The sequence below is a fragment of the Homalodisca vitripennis genome, chromosome 1, assembly GCF_021130785.1.
Source record: "Homalodisca vitripennis isolate AUS2020 chromosome 1, UT_GWSS_2.1, whole genome shotgun sequence".
In the NCBI taxonomy this organism is placed as follows: Eukaryota; Metazoa; Arthropoda; class Insecta; order Hemiptera; family Cicadellidae; genus Homalodisca; species Homalodisca vitripennis.
In genome coordinates, this window is record NC_060207.1 from 193658907 (window position 1) to 193686326 (window position 27420).

General features: G+C 34.2%; 1 protein-coding gene across 1 annotated transcript in view; it reads left to right on the plus strand.

Moving 5' to 3' along the window:
- The window catches only part of LOC124354437 (probable Rho GTPase-activating protein CG5521), a 54149-nt gene that overhangs the window by 14230 nt on the left and 12499 nt on the right, over positions 1 to 27420 (plus strand). Inside the window, exons 3-15 of the mRNA XM_046804887.1 lie at positions 8174 to 8191; positions 11181 to 11352; positions 13333 to 13499; positions 15876 to 15991; positions 16346 to 16487; positions 17136 to 17289; positions 17627 to 17785; positions 17948 to 18119; positions 18564 to 18650; positions 22039 to 22134; positions 23648 to 23808; positions 26135 to 26246; positions 26355 to 26477. Of these exons, the coding sequence (XP_046660843.1) occupies positions 8174 to 8191; positions 11181 to 11352; positions 13333 to 13499; positions 15876 to 15991; positions 16346 to 16487; positions 17136 to 17289; positions 17627 to 17785; positions 17948 to 18119; positions 18564 to 18650; positions 22039 to 22134; positions 23648 to 23808; positions 26135 to 26246; positions 26355 to 26477 (1679 nt within the window). The remainder of the gene's footprint in view (positions 1 to 8173; positions 8192 to 11180; positions 11353 to 13332; positions 13500 to 15875; positions 15992 to 16345; positions 16488 to 17135; positions 17290 to 17626; positions 17786 to 17947; positions 18120 to 18563; positions 18651 to 22038; positions 22135 to 23647; positions 23809 to 26134; positions 26247 to 26354; positions 26478 to 27420) is intronic.

Below are 27420 nucleotides of genomic sequence, written 5' to 3' on the forward strand. Positions count from 1 at the left end.
TGTGATCAAGAATAAAAAACAAGTTTTAAGTGTTTTTTCAATAAAGAGTTTAGTAATGTTTGTTTTTTTTTTTTTTTTTTTTTTGTGTGTTTGGAGAAATGTAGAGGTAAAACACGGAAGTACAACAAAGCGACGAACCAGCTGAACGGGCGGCGAGACTCTGCAATCACGTTATCTACTAGACCGCTCGACTTTGACCTCTATCTGAGGATGGGGAGGGGTTTGCGATAAGACAATTCCTGTTTTATATTGACGAAATATTGTTCTACGCTAATCTAGTAATCAGTAGAAGCAAAATGTCAAATAACGATTCATGTCTGGGTGTGGTCGGTATAATCCCAAAGTACCCTATCTTCTTTACACCTTTGTACATGTTAACAGAACTCAGAAGGTCATTATCATACAGGGTGTTGAGAAGTATGGCACATCTTTCTACTTTTTAAATGTGTCAGTGTAAATATAATAATTTTAAACTTATTATATTTCAATGTTTATTGTAGATTTTTCAATAAAGACTTTATGCCCTTTGGAGAATATCGTACAAGTTTGTATAGATGACAATGTTGAATTGCACATCATATAAAGCCTGTTTCTTTTCCTGAGTAAGGAGCCACAAAGGATCATCCTTTCAAAAGTGGTGACCAGTGAAAGTAATAGCATTTCATAGTAAAATCTTTAAATCTTTCATACATAACTTACGTCATTCACAAAGGAAAGAATTTTCATTAGAAGTATCTGTCAAGTGCTGGAAAGTTAATTTACAAAACCGTTTAAGTTGTACACTATAAGCTTATGAGCAAGGTCATACGTAATTTGGATCATGATGTCTTCTTTTAGTTAATAGACAATAGACAATAGACAATAGACAATGTACTTTTATTTGCAACAATCATAGAGAATGGCATTAGCGTCAAAAATATAACATCACATTATAAGAACAAATATTAGTTGTGTCAATATTATTACATGTTTATGTCAAAAGTTCTCCAAGATAAAAATTCATTTATGGAATAGAATGGGTGTTTCAACAGCCAGGTCTTTAATGTTTTCTTTTATGTTTTCTTGGGACTTGATGTCAGCAGGCAGGCAGTTTGAACAACTTCGCTCCCATATAGGATGGCTTTTCTTCAAATTGAGCAGAATGGTGTTGGGGAAGAGCGAAGTCTGCAGTATAGCGAGTGTTGTTGTTGGTGTACGTCACGGCCACGGGTGAAGTTATTCTCATGGGCATAAGTTATTACACTGAGTATATAGAGTGATATTACAGTTAGAATTGAGTGATCAACAAAAGCAGCTCTACAACTGTCTCTTGACTGCAACCCAGCTAGTGTTTCGTATGCACTTCTTTTGTAAGATTAGGGTTCTTTGTATATTTGACGAACTAGATATACCCCAAACTAAAATACCATACCGAAGATGTGTTTCAAAAAGTGCATAATAAGCAGTTTTTTGCCGTCTGCACATCACTAATTGTCTTTATTCTTCGGATTACATAAAGTCCAGAACTTAGCTTCCTGCAGAGACTGTCAACATGAAAGGTCCAATTAAGACTTGTGTCAATTATAACACCTAGATACTTGGCAGCTTCTACTCTATCTATGTTAGGTAGAGTTCCCGCTTCAAGCTTTCGTCTTCCCATTTATTAAATGTTGCGATTTTGTTTTCATTTAGTACCAGGCTGTTCTGATGGCAGTACTGAGTGGCTACATTCAGTGCTATGTACGTTGACACTTCAAGTGGCTCTGTTTCCTTGTTACTTAATAAAAAGCACAGTATCATCCGCGTACATGATAGTGGTAGCAAATTCTTGCAGATACTTAGGCAGGTCATTTGTAAAAAGTAACAAATAAAACAGGCCCCAATACAGAGCCTTGAGGTACGCCTCTCGAGTTTGTTAGCAGGCTAGATCTCACCGAACGAGTCATACCATTGTCCGAATGAACCAGCTGAACCAGTTGTTGTCTATCAGTCAAATAGCTGTCAAACCAACTCGCTGAAATTCCAGAAATTCCAAGAGCTTTCAGTTTTGTTAGGAGTTTGTTTTATGATCAAGGCTGTCAAATGCTTTACTAAAGTCTAATAAAACAGATGCACAGGTATTGCCATTTTCAAGTTGATCAATAATGTGTTCTATTAGACTAACTATAGCGGTTGATGTAGAACGTCCTTTGATAAAACCATGTTGCTGACTAGTTAGTAAATTATTTTCCAGGAGGTGAGTAACAAGACGAGTCAGGGCCACCTTTTCAAAAACTTTAGATATTGTTGATATCAGTGATATTGGTCGATAATTACTAGCATCAGAGGTGCTACCCTGCTTGAAAAAGGGGAATAACCTTCGCCAATTTAAGGCCTTGTTGGAAACCTCCCTTCTGCGAATGATCGGTTTATCAGTAGAGTTATTGGGTCCCGTCAGTTCCATTACACAAAATTTCAGCAGCTTCGAAGATACCAAGTCAATTCCATAAGAACATTTTGTTTTTAAAGAAGATATGATCTTTATTACTTCGTCTGAAGTGGTAGGAAAGAGTGTTAAGGGTGGAACATTATTCTGAGCAGGTACAAGTAGGGGTGGTTTTGGATTAGCCTCTAGAGCCTTGTCTGCCGCTGTAACAAAACCTAGAATTTAGGTAATCAGCGATCTGGGTAGAGTCAGTAATTTTCCCTAATACCGGATCCATTAAATTCCTTCGGACTATGTGATATTTTTTGTTTTTCCTTTCATTATTTACTACTGCCCATAAGGCCTTTGACTTATTTTTCTGCATGAAGAATTTTGTCTGTTACTTCTTTACGCCTTAACTCTTTAAGTCTTAAATCATAGGCTTTCTTTTTTGAGGCAGTGTCTTGCTTATGAATCAATTGACCATAGTGTTGTATACAATCTGTGCTTGTAAAAAAAACTTTACGTAGTCTTTCAGCCTCAGCATCTGTTATTTTATTTCTCCTTTTTTTCCTTTTACTCTAGATTTTTTTAGTGGGCAAGCAGAATTTATTATCATTCCCAAGGTGTTACTAAACAAATTGTAGGCTGTGTCTGCATCTATAGCAGTAATCAGATCTTCCCATGATTCTTGTTGTAGTTTTATTTTAATGTCCCTCATGTTCCTTTCAGAAAATTGTCGTTTTTCAGTCATCTGGGCTGTTGGTTTTACCTGCTGGTGGTGTAGCGTACAGAGCTGTGCCGTATGGTCAGAGATCCCCTCATCCAAAACCTCCACTGTTATTGTTTCATCTTCTACATTAGTACACACACAATCTATTGATGATTGTGAAAAAGGTGTTATGCAAGTGGATGGAAGAGAAATTCTGAACATACCACAGCTTCTCATTATATCCTCCAACAGCATGTTGTCTCTGTTAACGTTTAGGCAGTCTATGTTGATGTCCCCCATAACAATTATCGGACACCTCCATATCGGTACCACTTGTATGCATTGGGATATAAATCTCAAGGGATTCCTCTAGGTTGCCTTGGTTTCTATAAATACCTGCAATGTACAGACACCGATCCTGAAGTTTTATTCTTATAAGGCCATTTCACAAACCATCTCTACACTCTTCACTTCAATAGAGATTGGATCAATTAGAGTTATTAGTGAGTTTTTGCAGAAAATACCCACACCTCCTTTTTTATGAAACTGCCGACAGAAATCAGCAATCAAAGTATAATCAGTCAGGTTAGTATTGTGCAGCTGGTCATTGCTCAGACCATGCTCAGTGAGGATTAGAATATCAGGCTCAAGTCGTTGAAGAAGATGAGTTATTATGTCAATTTTGTTACTGAGCCTGTCAACGTTTTGGTGTAGAATTTTTAAGTGTTCCTTGTTCAATTGGGGTATGGTAAAGCTGTTTTCATTTTGAAATTGCTGAGGCCGGTCTTGTCTAAAAAATATTTGTCCTGTTCATCTTCTGCTCGTGGTGGGCTCCGCTGGCCTGATTCAGATGGAGATTGTTGGCTTATAGGAGGCCGGGAATTGAACGTGAATGAATTAGACTCAATGCAATCAGCATTCGGCAATTGATTGTTTGTCATGATCGAAATGTAGTAATCAATGTTTGTGGTGTAGAACTCTTCTATACTCTCATCTTTAGTTCGTGATCTTGCATTCATCGAGGCTTTATTACTGAGGCTTTAGCGACTCCGTGTGTGTCTAAAACGGACGTCACCTGTAAGGTGTTACCAATGTTCAGTCCTGTGGATGCTTTAGCATTATTGTTACACATCTCAAATCCTTCTAAATTTACACATGTTGTGGTTTTTTATATTTTTGAGCTTGGAGAGACACACTAAAGAGGTTCTTTCCCTTTACGTCCCGTCTAACTCCTGATTTCCTTTGTTCCCTGAGGTAGACTTATTCAGGGTAGAATCTAGAGGATCATCTTTATGATTGCATTGTTGAGTAGATTTAGATGCTATAAAGTTAGTAGGTAGGATTCTTCCAGACTCAATTTAGATGAAGGTGAGTGTTGTCTAGAAGTGCTGACATTTGTTGCTCCAGTTGGTCTTGCCCTCCTCTTAAGGATTTAGCATCTCTGAGTTCACTGACAAGGATTGTGGTTGCAGGTAGAGGGGTGACTTCTATGGAGGTTTGGGTGGAGGTGTTTATTATTGCTTCCAGACTTTTAAACTTTTCTTTCCATGGCATTAATGGCTGTTTTTTAAGAGTCCGATTTCCAAGAGAACTGAGGGGAAGGTATTATTTGTTTGATAGTCAGGGACAATGTTTGAGTTCCTGTAGTCCTGAGCTTCCTGTCAGTTTTTTTCAGGTGTCTGTTGCTGCAGTGTCATAATTTTACTCTCTAATTCTTCAATCTTATTTTCATAGTCTTTAATAAGTTCGATCTGTTTCCCGTCATGGTCCTCAAAAATAGTTTGTGCTTCAACCACATACAGTTTTTCCTTGGTCAACTGTACTTCGAGCTCGGATATCTTTTCTTGGGAGCCTTTCCATATGTGCGACATACTTTCCTTCGTAGTTTTCTAACTCCTCTACTTTGGCTTCTAGACTATTCAGTTTGTCTTGGAGTCTACGATTTTCATTTTTTAAGTAGTTGTTTTCCTGGAGTAAAGCGGATCCGATTTTTGGCGGCTACTATCAAGCTTTCCTCGCTACTCTGTGTGTCACATTCTGTCAGACTTTTTTTCGAGTTCTTGGAGTGAGTTGCTTAAGGGGTTAAGTTCAGAGTTGCTGTTTATATGGGGTTTAGTTTGAGGGAGGTCTTGTGAGACAGACTCCGCCATTACTAGGGCTTCATTAAATTTTTTGTTTTTTAAAATTGTTGGTTTTTTGTTTTCCCATGTATGTGCTTGTATTCTGTGTATAGGCATATGTCATTTTTGTCTGATAATGGCGGTGGTGTCTTCCCCAAAAAATATAACTGTGTATTTCATAGTTTTGTTGTTTTCTGTAATTTCTTTTATTTGTGCTGGCCAGTAGGGGTAACCTTTAATTTTGGCAAAGACTAAAGTGCCAACTTGATATAGAGAAATTATTGTGTGTTGCCATCTTGATTAGAGGTGGGGCAGATTGATTAAATTCCAATAAATAAAGGTATTAAGGTCCTTCAGTAATTGGTGTGCTATTAGCAGTGAGCACAATGTGCTGTTGTTGCGTCCACAACTTCAAGGCACTGCTTGATTCCAGTTCAAATACAGTTTTATGCCAGTATTGTTTGATTCCTATTTCAATTTGTAGAGTTTAAATACAGTTTTATTAAGCCTTTTTTTTTAGCCTTAATTTATATAGATTGAAATACAGTTTTTTAGGCCAGGTTTGTCTGCTTCCTATTGTTAATTTTTAAACTTGAAATCATTAGCAACTACTCAATTCATCACCATGATACCAAGTTAAACCCTATCAATAAACTACTAAACATGTCAACTAATGACTTTGTGATTATGTTGCCTTAAGCACGACGCCCACTGCGACCAGCCCGGCTCAGTCTTTTTGTAAAGTCAAAATACACTCAATCAAATGGCACCCCAAGAGGCTGGGCTGGGCCGGGCCGGTCGCAGTGGGCGCTGTGCTTTAGCGTAAGGTACTGCCTGGAGTATTCTTTTCATTATGTGATAGGTACTATTTCAAGAAATATTTTTCGTTTATGCAATGTAGGCTGGAGGAATTCATATAATCAGACCTTTTGGAATCTGATCTGTTATGTGAGATCAATACTTCTAAAAGTCTGATTATGTATGCTTCCAGCAATATAGGTGCAGCAGCATCTTATGATGCCCCGAAATGCTGGCATAAAATAAAAAACATCCCTGAAAACAGAACCTATCAATCAATGTATAACTTTCCAGAGGGTCTAATCATTAATGCAATATTCATGTTTTGCTTAAGGCCATTGTTCACATTTATCAGAGGAATGTGAGAATTTAAATAGCTCACATAATTTCTGAAACAAAAATATAAATATTAGCTACAGAGATACATATAGGGGTATTATCATGTATGCATCCCATAGATTAACTTGACAGTCTCCTGCAACTTCTCTGTTTGAAATCTTGTGTCAATATTTTTAGTTATATGTTGGTGGGCTATTAAATAATTTTCCCTGTGTAACGACGCTGTAAATAGCAGAATCTTCTTTAACTCATTGGTACACCAAATGCTGATTCAGACAATCTGATGCTGAAGGTGTACCAAACTGCTTCCGAAATACTACACCTGCTCCCATAGACACATAAAAGTCATTTTGAACATTTGCAGAAATAAAATGAGCAAATACTGCAGCAATAGGATCATAATAGAATTGCTGAAAGGTTCAATATTATTAATATATTGCAATGTATTAAAATCATAATAACAACTATGCTCTTCCTTTTTTTATTTATGTGTAACCCTTGTAGAGTGAACTGGAACCTTTTTAGTTTTGTCAGATTCATAATATGTTCAGATGGAAATCTAGAGACTATTTCTGCAATTTATTGATTGGCTTCTATTCCCTATCTTATGTATCTGAATTCTTCACTATTTAATATCATACATTACTCATTGCTGCGAAACATTTTTATTTAGATTTCTAAGAAAACTAAACTGACTTTGCCTCCTAAATACTTAATCCTAAAAAGAATTATATTCCTTTTATTGTTTCTATTGTTTATGTGGCCGAATTTTCACTATTTAATACTATATATTACTCATTGCTGTGAAACATGTTTATTTACATTTAGAAGAAAACTAAACTGACTTTGCTTTCTAATAATTAGTTCTAAAATTATGATAGTCTTTTATTGTTTTTACCATTCTACTATGGTCTTAGATTTTGTCAGTTTCTAAGATGTATCACTCTAAATTGAACAATCTATAACAAAAATAAATTCTAACAATGTGAACTTTATTTGTCTTCATAAAAATTGATTATATTTAGCAGTCGTAAGGCCAAATACATTTCACAAAAAAAAAAAAACAATTTTTGGGACCACGGATATTCGGTACCCTATATTAAGAGTTTCAAGAGAAAGGTAATAATTACATCTGATTGTTATACAATATCTGAAAATATAGCCGCTTCAAGGTTTACTGATTGTTCTGATGCTTCAGTCATGAAGAACACTACAAATTCCCTTAATTTTACATTGTACAACATAGTTAGTACTAACAACAATTAAATTCCACAATCTTGTATCATCTCTTGGCCGTTAAGTACTGATATTACTTCACTGAAACAAGTTTCTGACTTATAGTGGCCAAATTTTGTTATTTTATTTTATTTCTGTATTAATAGATCTCATTATAAAATTAAAGGTTTTTTCCTATACTGTCAGAATATATTGGGTTTTTCATTAGCTCCACATCCATACCTTAACTTTTGAATAGTGAATAAATGCAAACTACATCATTGATTTCAATAAACTTTTATGTCTCATTATGCATGACCATTAAAAGTAGAGAAGAGACTTTTTTATGGTAATACAAGCGAAATAAAACCATATGTTAATTATGTTTCTTCTTCAATAACAACAATTGTTTTAGAATAGTTGATTTTTTTACAAAACAAGTTAACTGTAATTTTTTTTTTAATTAGTGATGAATCTATACAATAAAACATTAGAAAAACTTATTGAGAATCAATATTATTGTGTTTTGAAAAAAAATTACAAATCAGTTGAGTTCAATTAACTTATCCTGTTTCAACTGTCAAATTAATGTTGCTATGTTTCCAGAGCTACCGTTCCATTTAGGTAAGTTGCCTTTACAGATTTCCTGGTCTTAGTAGCATGTGCCAGCTGACCGATTGACCTGTTGAGTGCATGCTCGAGGGAGTCTAGTTTTAGTGTTGTATTGTTTTGATTCAAATCGTTAAATTTTATTAGTTTTGCGAAAAAGTGCTGCATTTGCTGTTTTGATTTCAGTTTGGCACTTCTCTATTTTGTGTTGTTGCCAATATTTTGATTCACTCATGTTTCTGTTTTCTGTTATTCATATTTATTTTAGATCATTATGAATTTTATAAGTGTTGTTTTGGTAGTGTCACATTTTATGCTATTGAATTACAATATGTCATCTTATGTTTGTAATGATATTTAAAGCTTTTAATTTTGTCACTAAAGAAAAAGCCTTTTCTTTAATTTCTAAGATTTGTGTGTAATTGGAATTTTAATTAAATTTTAACTCTGTCTTAATTATTACAGTCACTTACAAGTTGATGATTTGTTGCTACAAAATAGAATGATTTATGTTGGTCTGTTAAATCGGCTGTAGGACAACTGAAATAATATAATCGTGTGATTTGAAAAAGAATTTTAAACATTTTGGATGGTATATTATATGCTCCATTGTTTTATAGATATATACATCTCCATTGTTTCTAGAGTTTAAACATATTCCATAAACAATAAGTTTGATTACATTTAATCATAACCATGATGAATTACAATACTATGAATATAGCCTACATACTGTTTTAGTGTATCAAATGTAACCCATCATTCTGCATTCATCACTTAATATGTAATACATGAATATTTTATCATACATGAATATGTCATACATGCCAATGCCTGAGCTTTGCTTCCATAACTTCAGGCTTAATTATTTCTCATTCATTGTTATCTTTTTCATCCAGCATGGCAATGAGAGGAAAATTATCCCCCTCAACGTAGTCAAAATTATGCTTCTTGAAGTCGTTTACAATTTGAAATATTAGATGCATTTGAAAGTTTCTGAATCGTGTACATGTTTTCAGTTTTACTAGTTAAACTAAATTCAATGAAAGGCATGAAAATTTGGATACTATAAGTTAACTATGTTGGTATGTCACCCTTTCATGTGTGATATTCCAAAATATTTCTGCATCACAGAACATATCCTGTACAGTTATGTGAGGTTTTTAGTGTAACATTAGTGACGGGCGGATTATTACTTCCTAACAGATTATTATTTTTAAACATATATTGGTGGTATTGCATCATCTCTCAAGCATGTTTAATACCAGCCTTGGTTCACACAAGAATAATTTGTAAAATTAAATTGATCTAAGTACGAGGCGTGTTTTTTAAATAAGTATTGTGGAGTGTGTAGACAAAACGTTATGAGTGATGAAATGATATTGAAATGGGTAAGAACTTTAAATTATGGCCACAAAAATGTTCATGATGAGAAACAGAGTGGACGACACTCAGTGATCACCAACAATTTGGTGCAAAAAGTGAAAATGAACAGACATTCCACAATTTTTTTATTATTTTAAGTAATTTTCTCAAGTTTTAAGATGTTTTTTTTTTAGTAACATATTTCAAGAATCCACATGTGGCAAAACAAACTCAAAATCTCATAACAGCATTCTGATAGCAACAATTTCATAGTTCCCCAAACAGCTTCAATTTAGCCCAGTGACTATCATTTCTTCTTCATCACAAGAAGCATCTTGAAAGTCAGTACCACGACTACGACAATATGCATCAAATGTTTGCATTATAGTCTCTGTTAAATCAGGCAAGAATTTTCTATAACAATAATATACAAAAGTTTATTTTTAGATATGACAATTGCCTTAATATTGATGTAAATTATGTAAAAAAGTAGATAAAAGTGTGGACTTTCATATAAAAATAAAACTTACAAAAAGTTTACTTTTATTTTTATATATCAAAATGGTACTTACTTACAAAACATGTCTCGTATTATACTCTTTAAATTTTATTTTTGCATGTTTACTGAAATTAAAAATCATTAAATTGAAGAGATAATTCAATTATTCTTACGTATAGATCTAATTCAGATATTGTACAAAATTTAAGTTTTGTTACTTTTCTAATTTTTTATTCTTATTTGTTAATATGATATAAGTTCCCTTTGCTTAAAAATTTTAAAACTTTTCAGCCATATGTTGTTGTGTACGTGTTGTCTACTTAAAAATTAGTAATAAAAATTGTTTTAGCTACGTCATTGCCTATCATTTTCACAAAATAATCCAATCACCTTACTTAATGCAAAAAATACTTTTCTATAAATTATGCGTTTAAATCTCAATTCGTATATCGAATTTTATAAAACAATTTTATCGTTTCAAAAGTGTTATGAATAATTGATGAGATAATAATTGTATTAAACTATATAATTTGTGATTAAATGGAAAATAACTGAGAATATATTAGGTTTAATTATATATAGGTTTACTTTAATAATGATTATAGTAATTTGTGACATAATAGTTAATCATTATTCAGAAGTGAAGGATCTGTGTGTATTATTTCCACCACTTAAAGCCTCACGTATTGATGTTGCTGCTTTTATGCAATGCTCCCTTAGTTTTCTAGATTGTTTCATTTCTTAGTATGATTAAACAATTTTAAAGAAAACATTCTTTAAGGAAAAAATTAAAATGCGTTGGAGTGCTGAATAGATTATTGTTAAACCTTTTAGTACGGGTGGTTTTATGTTTCTTTTTTCAAGACCATAAACATTTATACAAGATTTCTGATCAGTTTACATATTTACGTAGAACATATTTGGACTTTTACACAAGCACCTAAAAAATTATACTTACAGGATTATTCTCAAGCTTGTTGAATAATCTAACCTCAAACAGGAAGAAATCGGATAATGAAATCGTATCACATAAAAGACACCAATAGGCTTGTCTCCTCCACTAAGTGGTAATAAATAGCTGTTAGTGAACGGAGAGTTGTTGTTGTCTATGAACTGACGAGAGTGTGACATGTCGAACAGTACACAAGGCCCACCGAGAGGAATTGGAAGCAGTGCTGCTGACACTGGACAAGATCCTGACGTTGTGCCCGGAGCTACTGTCTCGTCGATGGCAGGTGCACAGTCTCTCCCGTATCATCACCAAGCTCCTCCATCCCGGCAACAGCTGGAAATTGCGGCGGGAAGCAATCAGGTACATTTGATTTTGTTAGTAGGAGAGTTTAGATTTTGATAACGTAATACAGGATAGCGCAAAAAGAACACATGTATTTTAAAATGCTATAAGTAAGTTTATGTTAATCACAAAAAATGGTAATTAACACCAAATCAATCAGCAAACAACTCAATTTAAAAATAGGGCATTAAGAATTTCAAACCACTTTTTTTTAATAACATCGGAAAGATGGCATCCTTCTGCGGTAATACACATTAAAAATCTCTCCTCAAAGTTTTCCATAACTGTTGTCAAAAGTGTCCTGTGATACAACAACAATATTTCTTTGCATATTCCAGCTTTCATATATTCGAGTGAACGAGTTTTATGAAAATTACTTTTGAACTTCATGTGACCCCATAAGAAGAAGTCGCACAGTGATGGATCTGGCGTATGTGCAGGCTAATAGACATCGTCTAAACGTGATCATTTCTCTAACAACTTCCATAGATGTATTACTCATATAAATTGTAGCTTCATCCTGTTAAAACTATATTTATGCTGAATTTATCCCCAAAGCTTCAGGTTGTGGCTGCAAAAATGTGCATAAAATTTCCACATAACGTTGAGAATTAACTGTGACAGTCGCATCATCCTCTTCAAATTTTCGAGACCATACACAAAACCATAACTTTAAGACTGCAGGTTTTTAGTGCATTTCTTGTATGTTGTTAGCTGATTTTTAAACACCATTGTCTTTTGCAAAAGCATTCTTTCACAAAAATTCTTCGTTGATCAAAATTGATGTTGCACGATCCACTGCGCTATTGATACTAAAACTGGACGCTCTAACCTACAAAATGGCATCTTTCAATGTTCACTGACAGCTCCTCTCCACTGATACTATACTACTCAAATTCATGCATTCTTTTTGCACCACCCTGTATTTACCTAATTTTTTTGTAATTTCCACTGCTTAAATCGATAAAGGAAGTATAGTTGGTTAAGTGTTCTCATTCCTGATTTATTATTTTGAAGCAGAATGTCTACTTTAATTCTGCAATATAATGTTTACTCATGTCAAATATCTCATTTAATAATTTTTAATCTAAAATGGTAAATAAAAGATTTTTTTTATTGTGACTGAACTCTGCTGAGTAATGTTTTAAACCCAATGTGTTACTGAATTAAAGCAACAAACTAAGTGTTTTACATGCTGTGAAAATGGCAAAGTATAGCTATAAGTTAGCATCATCAGTTTACACTGGGTTCCTAACACATTCACAATGGCATGACTCCACCGGTGGGTCACAGGTTTTTTTATGTTTGGAAATATGTTGTAACTATTAGAAATTCGTTTTAGATGAAAAATAATATGAACATGAGAGCTGCATTAGGATAGTATCCTAATCCAAAACATGGGAGGTAAGTGAATACTTTGAACTTTTCTTTTCCTGTTTCAATCTATATCCCAGTTTGTCTTTTTATAAGAAAAAAAAAATTTGGTGAATAAAAAAATTAAAACCAAACTTATTAAAATAAATTGTTCTTTTTTTTATTCATACAAATCATTCATAATTAAAGACACATAATCATTAGTATTCATTAATTTACTATAATTATTGGCCCGGGATTAAAGTAATACAAAATACATTAATTGCCTTTTTTCAGTACAATATTTTTCAAGGTTATCGATTTTGGTCTTTTTCTTCATAAGATCCTATGGCATTTTCTAAAATGATGGTGGCTACTGTACACGTCTGTTATAAACTAATTATAGGTTAGTATACTCACAAGTTTTTATAATTATAAAATTTGTACTATATTTTGACTATGTGTAGTAAAAGTTTTGTTTAGAAAAGTTATTAAAATATATAGGTTATAGATGGATGTAAGAATATAGTTTTATAAAATTAGTACTGTACAATAATGTTGTATTTATATTTGTTTCTCTCTACACCTGTTGATTAACTCTTCTGATTTTCTCCACTTGTACTGTAAGGTGTGTAATTGTTGTAGGTTTTTCCTGCTTTGGTACCAAGCTCTAGGAGAGAACGCACCAGATGCAGTTCACGCTATGTTTGCTACTCTGGTGCCGGGATTTCCCAGTCCCATCCCGGACCATCCGGGCCTTACGGGACTCACCTACCAGTCTTCGGCAACTGTGTTTCATGACGTCAGCCATGGTAATTTTGAATCCTTACTCATGGCCTAGTTGTTGATTATTCATTGTACTAACTTTTAGTGTGAATTTTAGGATCATTTATTTACTACTCTTACTTTTGTACCAATGAAAGTCAGCTGGCATCAGACTTCACCAAATATGCAACCCTACATCCTCATATTCTAGTATCTGTAGTTGCTTGAAATATCAACATCGGGTCTTGTCTTCTTCCAATATACTGGTGATGTGTTCCCTTTTCCTCATAACACAACTCGAGTCGTGTTACTAACCAGAGTTTATTATACTCAATATTCCACCTGATTCAGTTCAATTCAATTCAAACAGCTTTATTCATTTAGCATATATTCATATACGAGGGGGTACCTAAAAAAAAACCGGAATTATTTTATAAAAATTATATATTATCAAATTTTTTACAATACGACCTTATCTCCTTCAAAATAATCTCCATTACAACTAATACACTTGTCCCAACAGTATTTCCATTGATCAAAACATTTTTTGTAGTCATCTTTAGAAATGGCTGCAAGCTCGAGCTTCGTTTTTTTCTTAACCTCCTCAACGCTGTCAAATCGTTGACCTTTCAAGCCTCTTTTCATGTGTGGAAATAAAAAAAAAGTCGCATGGAGCGAGGTCAGGCGAGTAAGGTGCGTGGGGCAGCGGAACCATGCTGTTTTTGGCTAAAAACTGCCTAACTGAGATGGCTGTGTGTGCCGGTGCGTTGTCGTGGTAGAAGAACCAATCTCCAGTCTGCCACAAATCGGGTCTTTTCTGGCGAACACTGTTGCGCAATCTTCTTAAAATCTCCAAATAAAATGTTTGGTTGACAGTCTGACCTGGAGGAACAAACTCAGAAAGAACAATGCCTTTAGCATCAAAAAAGCAAATCAACATGGTTTTGATGTTTGATTTGACTTGCCGACATTTTTTTTGGACGAGGTGAAGATGGCGACTTCCATTGGCTTGACTGTTGCTTCGTTTCTGGGTCATAACCATAGCACCATGACTCATCACTAGTAATTACCTTTTCCAGAAAATCGAGATCATTTTCGAGATGTTCTTTCAGAAGGCGGCAAGTTTCAACTCGATGTGCCTTTTGATGGTCAGTCAGAAGTCGAGGAACAAATTTGGCAGCAACCCTTTTCAGTCCTAAATCTCCTGTTAAAATTCGCTGAACCGAGCTCCAAGTTAACCCACTACTCTCTGATAGTTCCTCAATTGTCTGTCGACGGTCGGTGAGCACAAGTTCACGAATTTTCTCAACATTTTCGTCCGTTCGAGAGGTTGATGGACGTCCAGAACGAGGTTTGTCTTCAATCGACATGTCGCCATTTTTAAATCGAGCGAACCACTTGTAGACCTGAGTTTTCTCCATAGCATCATCTTTGTAAGCTGTATTCAACATTAAAATAGTTTCTGCAGCATTTTTACCAAGTAAAATACAAAATTCACAGCTGCACGTTGTTCACTTAAACTTGCCATGACAAAAAACTAAACAAGAACAAAACAGGGTTAGCGAAAACAGTCACTACGAACGAACAGAATGCACTAGGACAACGGAACTGGGGTCACTGAGCTCGCAATGGGTTGCGCGACACACGCCTAGCGGCAGGAATGTGTACTACACGCTGCCGGCTGCCAGCAATACAATTCCGGTTACTTTTGGGTACCCCCTCGTATACAAGAATAATGTCAGTATTTTAATTCATATCCTTACTATATAAAAAAACAAGAATACATACAGAAAATACAAGATATGTCACAGAAAATAAAGAAAGTTTAAAATACAAATATTACAGTTAAAAGGTTACAATTTTAAAACAGTTAAAATTTAAACCATTACAATTTAAACAGATTTGAGTGTAAAACTTAATCATGGAGTACCCTACCTCCACAATCATCACAGGAATTCATCAAAGGAATATATGGCCTTGTTGATGAGGAACTTTTCAAAATTTTATTTTAAATTTATTGAACGTAGCCTCTGACTTAATTTCAATTGGAAGATTGTTGTAAAATTTTGATCCAATATTTTGGATACTTTTTAAAAATTTGTAAGGTATGTGAGCTTATTGCTACATTATTACGATTTCTTGTGAAATGGATGTGATTACCTCCTACTGATTCCAGTTCCTGAAGTTTATTTTTTTTATAAAATAGTTTCAAAGCAATGATGTTATTGCCTATGAGCTTTATATTTCAAATAGTAGTGTTCATAGCATTCTTAATAAGGATTTGAACATGCACTGTTTTTGTTTTTTCATGGTTCAAAAAATGTTATCACCTGAACAAATAGAAATAAGAGAGGTCAGGTCCCTAAGTACCTAATTGAGATAGCTGAAGAAGGTAATGGTTTCAGATATTGTTATATTTTCAGGTCCCATTAGTGCTGCAGAAATTCAGCCTGTTTTTCCACCTCAAGGAGGCGAAAAACAACCAGATGATCCCATGAAGTTCTTTTTGGATGCCCTCTTGGAGTTCATGGTTACTCAGGTAAATACAAGACATTTTTGATTTCAAGAATTGATCGCAGCAAATATTTAGAATTATAATGCATGCTGGATTAATTTAAACTTAAGAATTGTATAAAGGTTGTTAACATGTAATCAGTGATTTAAAGTCACTAGTATTTAATTATATCAATGGTATTATAAACGCTGTAGATAATCCTTAAAATAGATTTTTTTAGAATTTTGGTGATATTTAAGAATATTTTAACTAAAACTTAGGTTATTAAATTCTTAAGCCATGATTGACTAATTAAAACATTTCACTCATCTTTTGGGTTTACAACTATTTATCTGAAGACAAATTATTCTTTATTAACCTTACTTTTGTTGTGTTCAGGTGGCTAGAGTTGAATGGAAGGACAAGATCTACAAACAACACAAAAGTTTTATGTTCCTGTTTGATCGCTTCAAGATGTATTATCTTCCTCACATGTTTCCCACATTTTCCCATGCCACTAGTCTTTATAAACCAGTCTTGGGTAAGTTTGGCTCTTATAAACCATGTGGTTTTTTTCAGTGGAAATTTATATTTAGTTGTTTTTCATTATATCAGAAAAAAGTACTGTTCAAATACAGGATTGTTCAAATCATGTACCACTGCTTTATTAAAATGCCATTTTATTAATTTCTTACTATTTTTATTAATTTACTAATGGTATTCACTTCAAATTTTGTTACTATATGGTATATATTATGTTGTTTTTTATTGGTAGGAAAATTCAAATACAAACATTTAAGTAAAATGTAAAAATATTTAATATTTTCACGTAAAATAATTTTTACAATTGAAATGAAATGAAATATGCCTTTATTCAAGAGGCAATTCTATCTGCTGTATGTTTTGAAACATTTGTAGTGTAAATAATGTTTTGGTGTACATAGCCTAACTTGTTTTCCAAGATATTCTGAGACAGGCATAAAAACAGACTGAAAAACAATTAGAAATCCTTTTTATTAATAGAATTCAAAAAAAGAAACACCATGCTCTAGTATTTTTTGGCGTGTTAATGGTTCAAAATATCAGTTCAAGTTGTAATATTTTTGTATGTACCTTATCCTCTAATGAATAAAAATCCTTAGTAAATATTTGAATATTCCCAATCTTCAACGACTATGATGTTCTGCAGACTTGGCGCTGTTGAGGCCACGGTTCACCAGCGAGGACAGGAAGCGAGTGGAACCTTACATCAATTGTCGGGTTGCTTTCATCAAGTGGATCGCCAACTTCACTCATTCCACCAAGAAAGATCAACCAGCCCATCCTTTCGGTAGATCTGCCAGGTTAGATCATTTTATCACAACTGATTTGTAGTAAAAGTAGTACAAAAATAGTAAAAGACATTAAGCTATTCCTTGTCCTTTCGTTCAGACATATAGACACTTTTTTATTTAACATATTTTACCGAGATAAAGTACTGATAGATGACAGTCATAGTAATCGATTACACGAGGAACTCAACTATTTGCAAGCAATGATGACAACCAGAAGTATTTTTATCCGTAGTAATCAATATTTCTCAGACAAACAGTGTTATTATATCTAGCCTAAAATTACTTTGAACATCTCTTAGCTTATTTTGTGAATGAAATTATTTTGAGATGTTAGCGATTGTTGCAGTGTGACCCCCAGTGAGAGTGAGGGTGAAAGGTCACCCAGCTCGGACCTGCGAAGGGTCAGTGTTGGCACCAGTGTGACACCCTCCAGCAGCCTCACAGTCACATCGGACGACTCTTCATCTCTGATTCCGTTCTTGGCCCATTCTGACCACTCCTTGAGGTAACTAGTGCAGAAAAGTTGTACAGTAAGGCGTCGTGTATGAATAAGATCCAGGAACTATTTTAACAACTGGAAGATGTTTGAGTAATTTTTCATGCTATTATATATCAAGGAAAATTTATTTTTTTATCTAACTGGTAAAAATTTGTATAATTGTTATAGTGAAGACCCGAATATAACAGCCATCAACATTGTGAGGGACGTGCTGTACGGAAGTAGAGAGAACGTGAACATGATCCACGAAGTGTACCGCCAAGCATTCCTGCTGAACTTTGCGTACTCTCCAGCTATCCGTCGAGCCATCACTGTTTACAAGGACTGGATACAGATGAACGTAAGTTGAAATTTGTGCTCTTTTGTCACATTTGAATGTAGTAGTATTTTCTGTTTAACTTTTTTATGTTATAAATTATTTGTTTTACTATAAATATATTCAAAAACAGTATTGGTTGTAACTATTTTTGGAATAGATATATTTTTAAGTTATTACCATAAGAAAATTTCTTTTTTCAAGCTGCCTTTCTTTGTCCTTCTTCAATCATATCTTGAACCTCTTTTTTAAAGAGTGCAGGCTTGATTTCTTCTTCTAACATGCAATCCACTGGTTCCTCAGGTGTAACCCTGAGTATTACATCCTCATCTACAATTTTTGTATCAATATGTAGGCCTAGTAAGATTATGGTATTTCAGAGTGTACTATGTTGAAGTGGCATGTTTATTGTTAGAGTAGTAAAGATCTATAGTGATGTACATATGTTATAAAGTATGTCTGGTATAGGTACCTGAATTACCTCCATTCATGCTAGAGCCACTGGACAGTCATCGTAGTTCTGGTCCCTCTTCCGCAGAGTACAACAGTATTGAGGTGAGAGCATACAACTATTACATGTATTAAATCTCTATCAAAATTTACGAGAAGCTGTTTGATTGTAACAAATTGTCATACATTTTTAAGCAGTGGTTGAGTGATTTGATTTCTGTGGTTGAGTATCAAGGCCAGCTTGTTATCTCGATTTTCAGAATGTAATGAAACAAAAAGATTAACTCATCTAATATTCTGTCAAAGCAGTGACTAATAGTACACTATGTGTACCAGTTTTAACTTCTAAATGTCAGTCACTTAACCCGTGGATCTAGGCATTATTAACAGTTTATCCTGGCAGACTGTGTGTCAACACACTTTCTTAACTTATCAAAACTCTTGTGCTAAAACCAGACTTTTTGCCTTCTAAAATCGTAAAAACAACTAGAAAATGGAATAAAACACTGGCTATCAGTATTAAAATTACTTAAAAATACAGTATTTTTGTTTACAACTACATGACCACAACTCAAAAGGTCTACAGAAAGTTTGAAGGCACACAATCTACTAGGATAAATTGGTATTAATGCCAAATACTACATCGGAAATTCAAGATAGCACTGAGGTCATGAGTCCAGCCAGATCAATGGGTTGAATTATTAATGTCTAGAAGTAAAAAACTGGTTCAATTCAATTCACAATTTCTTTATTTATCAAAGCACAAGTGTACATGAATGGTGTCAAACATAATGTATACAATTTATGTGTATAAAATAGCAGAAGCTTAAACATTTTAATTAAAACATTAGTAAGCTGAACTATTCATCAGTATTTTCTGGAAAAAACCTCTAATGAATAAATAGGTTTTCCAATTAGAAATGTTTTAATTTTCTTTTTGAATATGTTTCTGTTTTCTATGTTTTTTTTTTAATCAAATGGCACATGAAAAACTTAATTTCTGCATAGCTAGATTTCTTGGCATACAGTTCTAGTCTATGACTATCATAAGCACTGGTTGCTGACTGTTTCTTGTGAAATAACTGTGGGAACTTCCCATTTTGGGTAGTTGGTCTAAATTTCCCTTAATATGAATTATCAACTGATTTTATATGATTAATATAAAATTCTATGAATTTACAATCCGTAAACAGTAGTAAATCCTAATTATCCGAAAATGTTTTTACGGAATCCTGAAAACCTAATTTTAATATTATTCTAATAATAGCCTTTTTTGTAAAATTAGAATTGTATTTTACTGTTTGATTTTGCACCATATAGGAACAGGCCAAATAATATTTGAGATTTCACAAAAAAATTTAATTTTAATTTTTTATAATTGTTTACTTTTTTACATCATTCTTAGTGCTTACAGTCCAGAGGATATTTTTAAAAGAACTTTATTGATACTTATTATTGAGACTCATAGTTTACAGGTTATCCTATTTTTCATACAAAATCCTAGTACTGCGTAACTTTTTTTATAATTAACCTTTTTACGTCCTGACCATACAAAATCTAATCTAATCTATAACCCTATGGATATAGCAAACCAACTGAATATCTACCTAACTAGTGTTGCTAAAACAACCTTAGCACAACAACCTAAGCCCAGACAGAACACAATGACGAGCAGGATTACTAACTGTCCCTGCTTGGAACTTCACCCAACCACTTCAATAGAGGTAAAACAAGTCATCCAGTCAATGAAATCAAAAACCTCCTCAGGAATAGATGAACTGTCACCAAAAACATTGAAGCGACGTAAAGACGAACTTGCACAACCACTAGTAAATATTGTCAACAAGTCTCTCTTACAGGGCACATTTCCTTCTCAGCTAAAAATCGCTAAAGTGCTACCAAAACATAAGAAAGGTGATAAAAAGCAACCATCAAACTATCGGCCGATTTCACTTCTGTCAGCTTTCTCTAAAATTATAGAAAAAATAGTACTGAACAGACTCCTACAACATATCAAAACCTTTAATATGCTTACAGTTCATCAACATGGCTTCACTGCGGGTAGGTCAACAGTAACAGCATTAATCAGCCTAATAGAAGGACTTATAGACAATATAGAGGCAGGAAACACTGTGACAACCATACTCCTAGATTACAGCAAGGCATTTGATTGCCTTAACCATGAAATGCTTTTAAAGAAATTAGAGGGAATCGGAGTGACCGGTGTTGCTGCAAGTTGGTTTAAGAGTTACTTGGAAGGCAGAACCCAAGTGGTTGAAATAAGTCATACAGATCACAAAGGGACAATGCAAACAATTCGGTCGGAAAGCCAAAAGCTAGATAGAGGTGTCCCGCAAGGATCAGTCCTGGGCCCTGTCCTGTACATCATTTTCACCAGCGACATGCCAAATTTCCTTGAGCGGCACTGCTCATTGCTTATGTATGCAGACGACACAGTTCTTATAAATAGTACAAAAACCCCTGAAGAACTTGAAATTAAAGCATACATAGCATTTAACATGGCACTTGAGTACTGCCATAGCAATGATTTGGCTGTTAATGAGAGTAAAAGCACACAGCTCTTCTTTGGATCAAAAAAACACCAAGTAACTGAAATACCTGGACTAAACCAAACCGAATATGCTAAACACCTAGGCCTCACCATTGACTCAGACCTGTCATGGAGTCTCCATGTGGATACGGTATGCTCTAAACTCAGTTCTGGTGTATTCGTTATAAAAAGACTCAAATCGATCACAGAAGATCAGAGCATACTCCGAACAGCATACTTTGCTCTTGCTGAGTCACATCTTCGATATGGCCTTGTACTATGGGGAAACTCTTCCAAAACAAACCTCCAAAGAGTACTGATACACCAGAAGAAAATCATCAGAGCCATGCTGGGTCTAGGTCCTCAGGAGTCCTGCCGAGGAGCTTTTATAAATTTAAAAATCCTCACAGTGGTAGCTCTCTACATTCTTGAGGTAATCCTCCATGCTGCACGTCAAGATCTCCCCAGAAGAAACAACTTACATAACCACTTCACAAGAAACGGTAGCGACTATGTTCTTCCCAATCACAGACTGGCACTCTATGAGAAGAAGCCCTCATACATCGGTGCCAAACTTGCCAACTACCTGCCTGATGAGCTGAAAACTCCAGGGCCAATCAAGAATATGAGACAGCGACTTATCAACTGGCTCCTAGTTCGACCCCTTTACTCAATCGACGAGTACATTCGGTGGAGGGAAGACCCGACTTTTCAAAATCAAAACTAATTTTCGTACATGGATTCATCAATTTCCAACTCTTGCAAACTTTTGACGACATTTCTGTACTCAAAGTTCATGAAATAAAGAGATTTGTCTATTGTCTATTGTCTATTGTCTACACCCCACTCTATTGTTGACAGATTATAGATGGTTACTCTAATCTTTAAGTCTTACATATTGTATGATTTATATCATGTATGATTTTTTGTTCCATGACAAAGTCTCCAGATGAAAGTTCACGGCAGACTAGACTGCGAAATGACTCCTACATCGGGGCTGTTCACAAGGAAAATCTTCTTGTTCGGGCTGGACTTCAGGTAATCAATGATTTGGTTCAATTGTTTTTCTTATTACTGTTTGTTTCTACAGTCTGTTACATTTGTACACAATAGGTACAAGTAGTTATCATTGTTGATTAACAGTCAAGTATTAACATTTCACAAACTATTATGTTATAGACTATATTTTTATAAATATGGCAAGCAATTAAAAATCACTTTGTTTATACTAAGCTATTTTCAATAGTGTGACATAAATAGCAAGACCTACGTAACCCTTTCAGTGCTGCGATGTCTTCATAGTAGACAATATGAACAATATGAAGTAGGTATGCTTAAATTGCCGCTGTCTACATAGTAGATTAACTGCGTATTTTATTATTATTTCATATATTACATTTTTGTTTTAACTGATCATTTAGTTTACGGCATTCTCCGAGAACCGAACTATCAATTGTTATTGATTTTTCTCGTTCACTGTCTCCCCTAGTAGTGCTATTATTTCTGAACTTTTGATTGGTTTGTGCAAAATAGTTTTTGTCATATTTTTTTTGTATTGGGGTTACCATGATATCATAAGATAAAACAATATATTATTTTTATTTAGTTTTACAAAATTTTAGGTAATTTAGGTTTATCGAAATTGGTTGGTTGGTTTTTTTTACTTTTTACTAATTTTTTTCCAGACGCTTGCCAAACTGTGAGAAATGGTCTGGCAATTTATGCATATGACTTAATGTCAGTGTTTTTTTTTTGTTTTTTTTGTTTTTGTTTTTTTTGTTCTCTTAGGACAAGAAGCTTATAAATTGTACTTATTCCTGTAAGGACCTTTGCGCTGCTTCCGGAGTGATAGGATATTCAGGATGGGTAAGGTTAGGGAGTGGGGCCGCCTCCTATCGAGATCCATGAGGAAGAATTAGGGCACTACATCTCAAAGTCATCCCGGAAGAAGGGAGGCCAGCTGTGAACCAGCCTCTCCAGTCAAAGTAGGCGGGGGGGGGGGCACACCCTTGTTGAGGTTAACAAGAGCCTCTGAGGTAAGGGAACAAACCCCACCAACTCTAACAGCCATCTTCCACAGTAGACTAGACCTATTGAATTGCCCATGAACCCCAGAATCTCAACATTTGCGGTTAGTGATGTGCCGCTACTGGACATCCATAAGGTTGCCCAGGTTGAAGTGGCACATCGGTTTTTGCTGTGCCCAGTGGTAGGTTCAACTGGTAGGTATAAACCAGCCAGAAGTGATCCCTGCTGGGTATAATGTCAGTGTTACTGAAGTGGTTTATTGGAGCAGAGAAAAAGCTACATATTTGTAATGTAACTTGACATTGTGTATGTATTAGTCTGTACAGCTGCCGTGTTATCTGATTCTTGTTGGCGTCCTTTTACGCATGAATTGCTTCCCAAGAACTACATGTAGACTCACTTCTGTGGATTTATAACAGTTGTAAAGTATTTCTACATTATAAAATGTTAACAGTGAAGATGTTATAGTTTTACAGTCATAAGAGAATTTGTTTCTTAACTTTGTCATTATTGTTGGTGGCAGAATGTACTTCAAGTGTTCATCACGCACGCGGCCAACGTGTTCCTGCTGGAGATTAGCCAGGAGTTCTCCGTGCTACTGGAGGAACAAGTGGACACATGCAAGCGTGTGCTCAACATCTACAGATACATGGTTATGCATACCCACATGGAGGCGAGGACCTGGTGGGTACAAGTAGACTACTGGAGTTACTAATAGTAATTGGGAAAAAAATTGGTACTTGAAAATTAAGTGAGTCTTAAGAGTGAAAAGACCCCTGCATGATACAGCCTGTTACTGTAGGAACCCCTACTTTACAATTGCTTTGAAATATTTCCAGTAACATAGTTTCAATGGAAGTTCTGAGAAATATTCTAATAATTATAAATATTTAATTTCGTAATAACTTCAAAACTTAACTGTATATATTTTAACATCCAAGTATGCATTATAAGAGATCCATTTCTGCATTTATCTTTGTGAGGGAGGGACAGTGTAAGTTCTCTCTAGAATTTAAATGCGAGTACCAACTAGAGAATTAATAATACAATTAATTAATAATATATATGTATATATATATATATATATATATATATATATATATATATACATTACTTTTCTTATGTAGTGCTATATTGTTTTGTAACCCTTTGACAAATTTAGGTATATCCAGTTCATCCACCACTTTTCATTGTAAATGGATAACACAAACTTGGGTATATAATTTGTAGGAATTAGCCTTACAGTCACAGATTTGATTCCCGCACCTGACATCAGGAATTTTTGCAGTCAACCGTACACTTATACTGAAAGCTCTGGTAGTGTACATATTAACATGTTCACTACGAAACACCATATACGTGTGCCGCTATGTCCACGCCGATAGACGGATAAATACACAACATTACGTCATATAAATTGGGAATAATTCGTAACATTCACCATAGACCACAAAAGTAATTTTTCATTCAGTTATGTTAACATACTTCATCTCAAATGTTCATATACGTCTTCTTGTATTTCTCTTTTTTTAGTTTTTATAAGGTGCCACACGTTTGTGTAATTTGGTCCTAGGCGTTTTAATTTTTATTAAATATTAAAAATCCTAACTAGTCCACAAATGGACTGTACACACTTTGTCTATCAGAGAAAATGAACACAAGACAGAATCAGTGTCACTTTTGCCACTAAGCTCACAATCAGTTTCACTGTTTGTATTTTAAACCAAGTAACTTTTATTTCTTTCTATTGTGTGCAATTGGCTACATATGACTACAACACACACTTGGTAACTGTAATACTTCTGCAACTGAAGACAGTCAGGTGGGTCTGTAATAAAATTGTAAATCACAGTTTTACCAACTGTAGTGTGACATCACTAATTTTCATATTTGCAGATTAAGCGATTCACAGATGCGACAAATTTAATATCCCACACATTTGCTGTGCCTGGTCTATAATTTTGTATTTCTTTAACATGGTGTTGGTGAACATACTATTAGCTAATAAGTTTTTGAGACTGTATTCCATTAAGACTGTTGTGGGGTGTGAAGTGTCTCTATAAAGTTCAGAAGTTTTATCACTTGATGTGATGCTCAAATTATTTAACACCTAGTTGAAGAACCAACATTGTAAAGTCTCGTGATGGTTCAACATCAACGGTGTGACAGTAACCTCTTGGTGATGCCTCAGAGTAACTTGGAGTGTAGTTTATTCTGGCCGAGACACCATACATACAGTTATTATGTTTAAAAACTAGCCAAAAAAGACTTTTTGCATTTTGAATGAACAAAACTTTTGCTAATGTACAATAGAATAATATACATAATTGTCCTTTTAGGTAGATTTTGTATCCAAAATTGGCCTATTCCAATTCTCCTCATGGTAGGAGACATAAGAAAAGATTCTACTTAACTTCACTAAACATGACCCCCAGAGCCCAAAACCAGTTATATATATTACTTATATATATTATGGACATTATAATATGGCAGTCGTTTAAATCTTTAACAAATTTACAGCATTATTTATGGACCTAGAGAACGTATTAAAAGTTTTCTTGAATGCTTGTAACATTTCTTTTTTAATGAACATGTTTTGTATATAAAGAGGATTTTTAGGTACCAATTAAAATATATAAATGTCATAATAGATAACTTATTAATATTTCAGTAGTCTCAAAATCTACTTACTTCTTCCAGCTGACCCGGAAGTGCTATTCATAACAAAACATGTGTTAAGAATAGAATGTACCTGCAGATGTAATATAGTATTGAAAGTACAATGAGATTTGTTCTATGTTACACTATTCGTCGTTATTTATTAAAGTGAAACATAATAATTCTATTGTTGCTTAGAATCTATTCAGTTAACTCATAAACTCGGTTAATTATGTTTTGATAAATCAAAACTGTAGTAAAAGTAGGCTATTTTTATATGTCATATTCAAACTTTCCAAAAACCTATTAGATATTGTGTTTCCTTGGAATAAATATTTATTTGTATTTCTAGGGAGCAATTGCTTCTGGTTCTTCTCCAAATAACATCTTTAATATTGAGTAAAACTCCCCCGAAAAGAAAAGAAGACACTCTTGGTGGAAAATTAGCCCCTGCAATATTTCAAGTGAGTAACTCCATGGTTTATAGATTAACAGGTTTTCCTGGTTAATTCAAATGTGTCAGGATTGTCCCATCCATGAATTGGTTTACATGAATTATTACTTTTCTACAGACTCTGATTGTGACTTGGATCAAAGCCAACCTGAATGTGGTGATATCAGCAGAATTGTGGGATGAATTTCTGGCTGTGCTCAGCTCACTGACTCAGTGGGAGGAGCTAATCCGGGAGTGGGCGGTAAGTAAGGGTTTCATTGTTTGTAAAAAAAATCACTAAATAGGGCAAATCCAGTACCAATTTCTGAGATACGCCACTTCATTTCTCCAATTATACAAGTTGTGTTATTTTTTTTTAATTAATGATCTTTCTATTTTTATTTCATGACTAACTATTCCAAGTAGTTGTTTTTATTATTAAGTAAATTCAATTAATTACTACTACACGTTCTCGTAACACATTGGGAGTTGTGTCAAGTCATTACAAGGTTCGTCTTAAAATATTTGACCTTATGCTATAGACTGTAGATGAATCACTCTGCAGCAATGACTGATATATTCCCTTCAATATCATCTCCTTCACAAACTAATATCTTATTGTAGTGCTCTTCCCAATTACCAACACTCTTCCTTTTTCCATCTACCTCCCATTTCCATCACTCCTCCTATTTCCATTGCTCCTCCCATATCCACCATTCCTTGACGTTATTTTAAGTATAGCTACAGAGACATTCTGTGCATTTTAAAAATGTTTTTCTAATTGTAATTTATTAATTAATAATTATTTGTTAATTAATAATTGTAATTTTTATTGTTCCTGACTTGAACTTCAGCTGCTACAAATCAGGTGTTTTAATCTGCTAACTCGTACTTCCATCAGTTTCTCAGTGTTTTAGTCTGTCGAGCAATTACATATTTCAATCACATTCTATGTTGAGTTTTCTATATGTTTTGATTGATAGTGGTCATACATTTTGGCGAAGCTATATACTATGCCTGAACATTAACATGCAATTTTCACCATGAGCACTATTAGTGCTGATGATGGTGCCTCAAAGAATTATTGTATTAAATTTATTTATTTATGAAATATGATTTTATTTTCCAACACTAAGGAATGAACAAAAATACATGATATCACCTGACAGCATCATTAGTACTGGTGATGTCACAGTGGTATCATG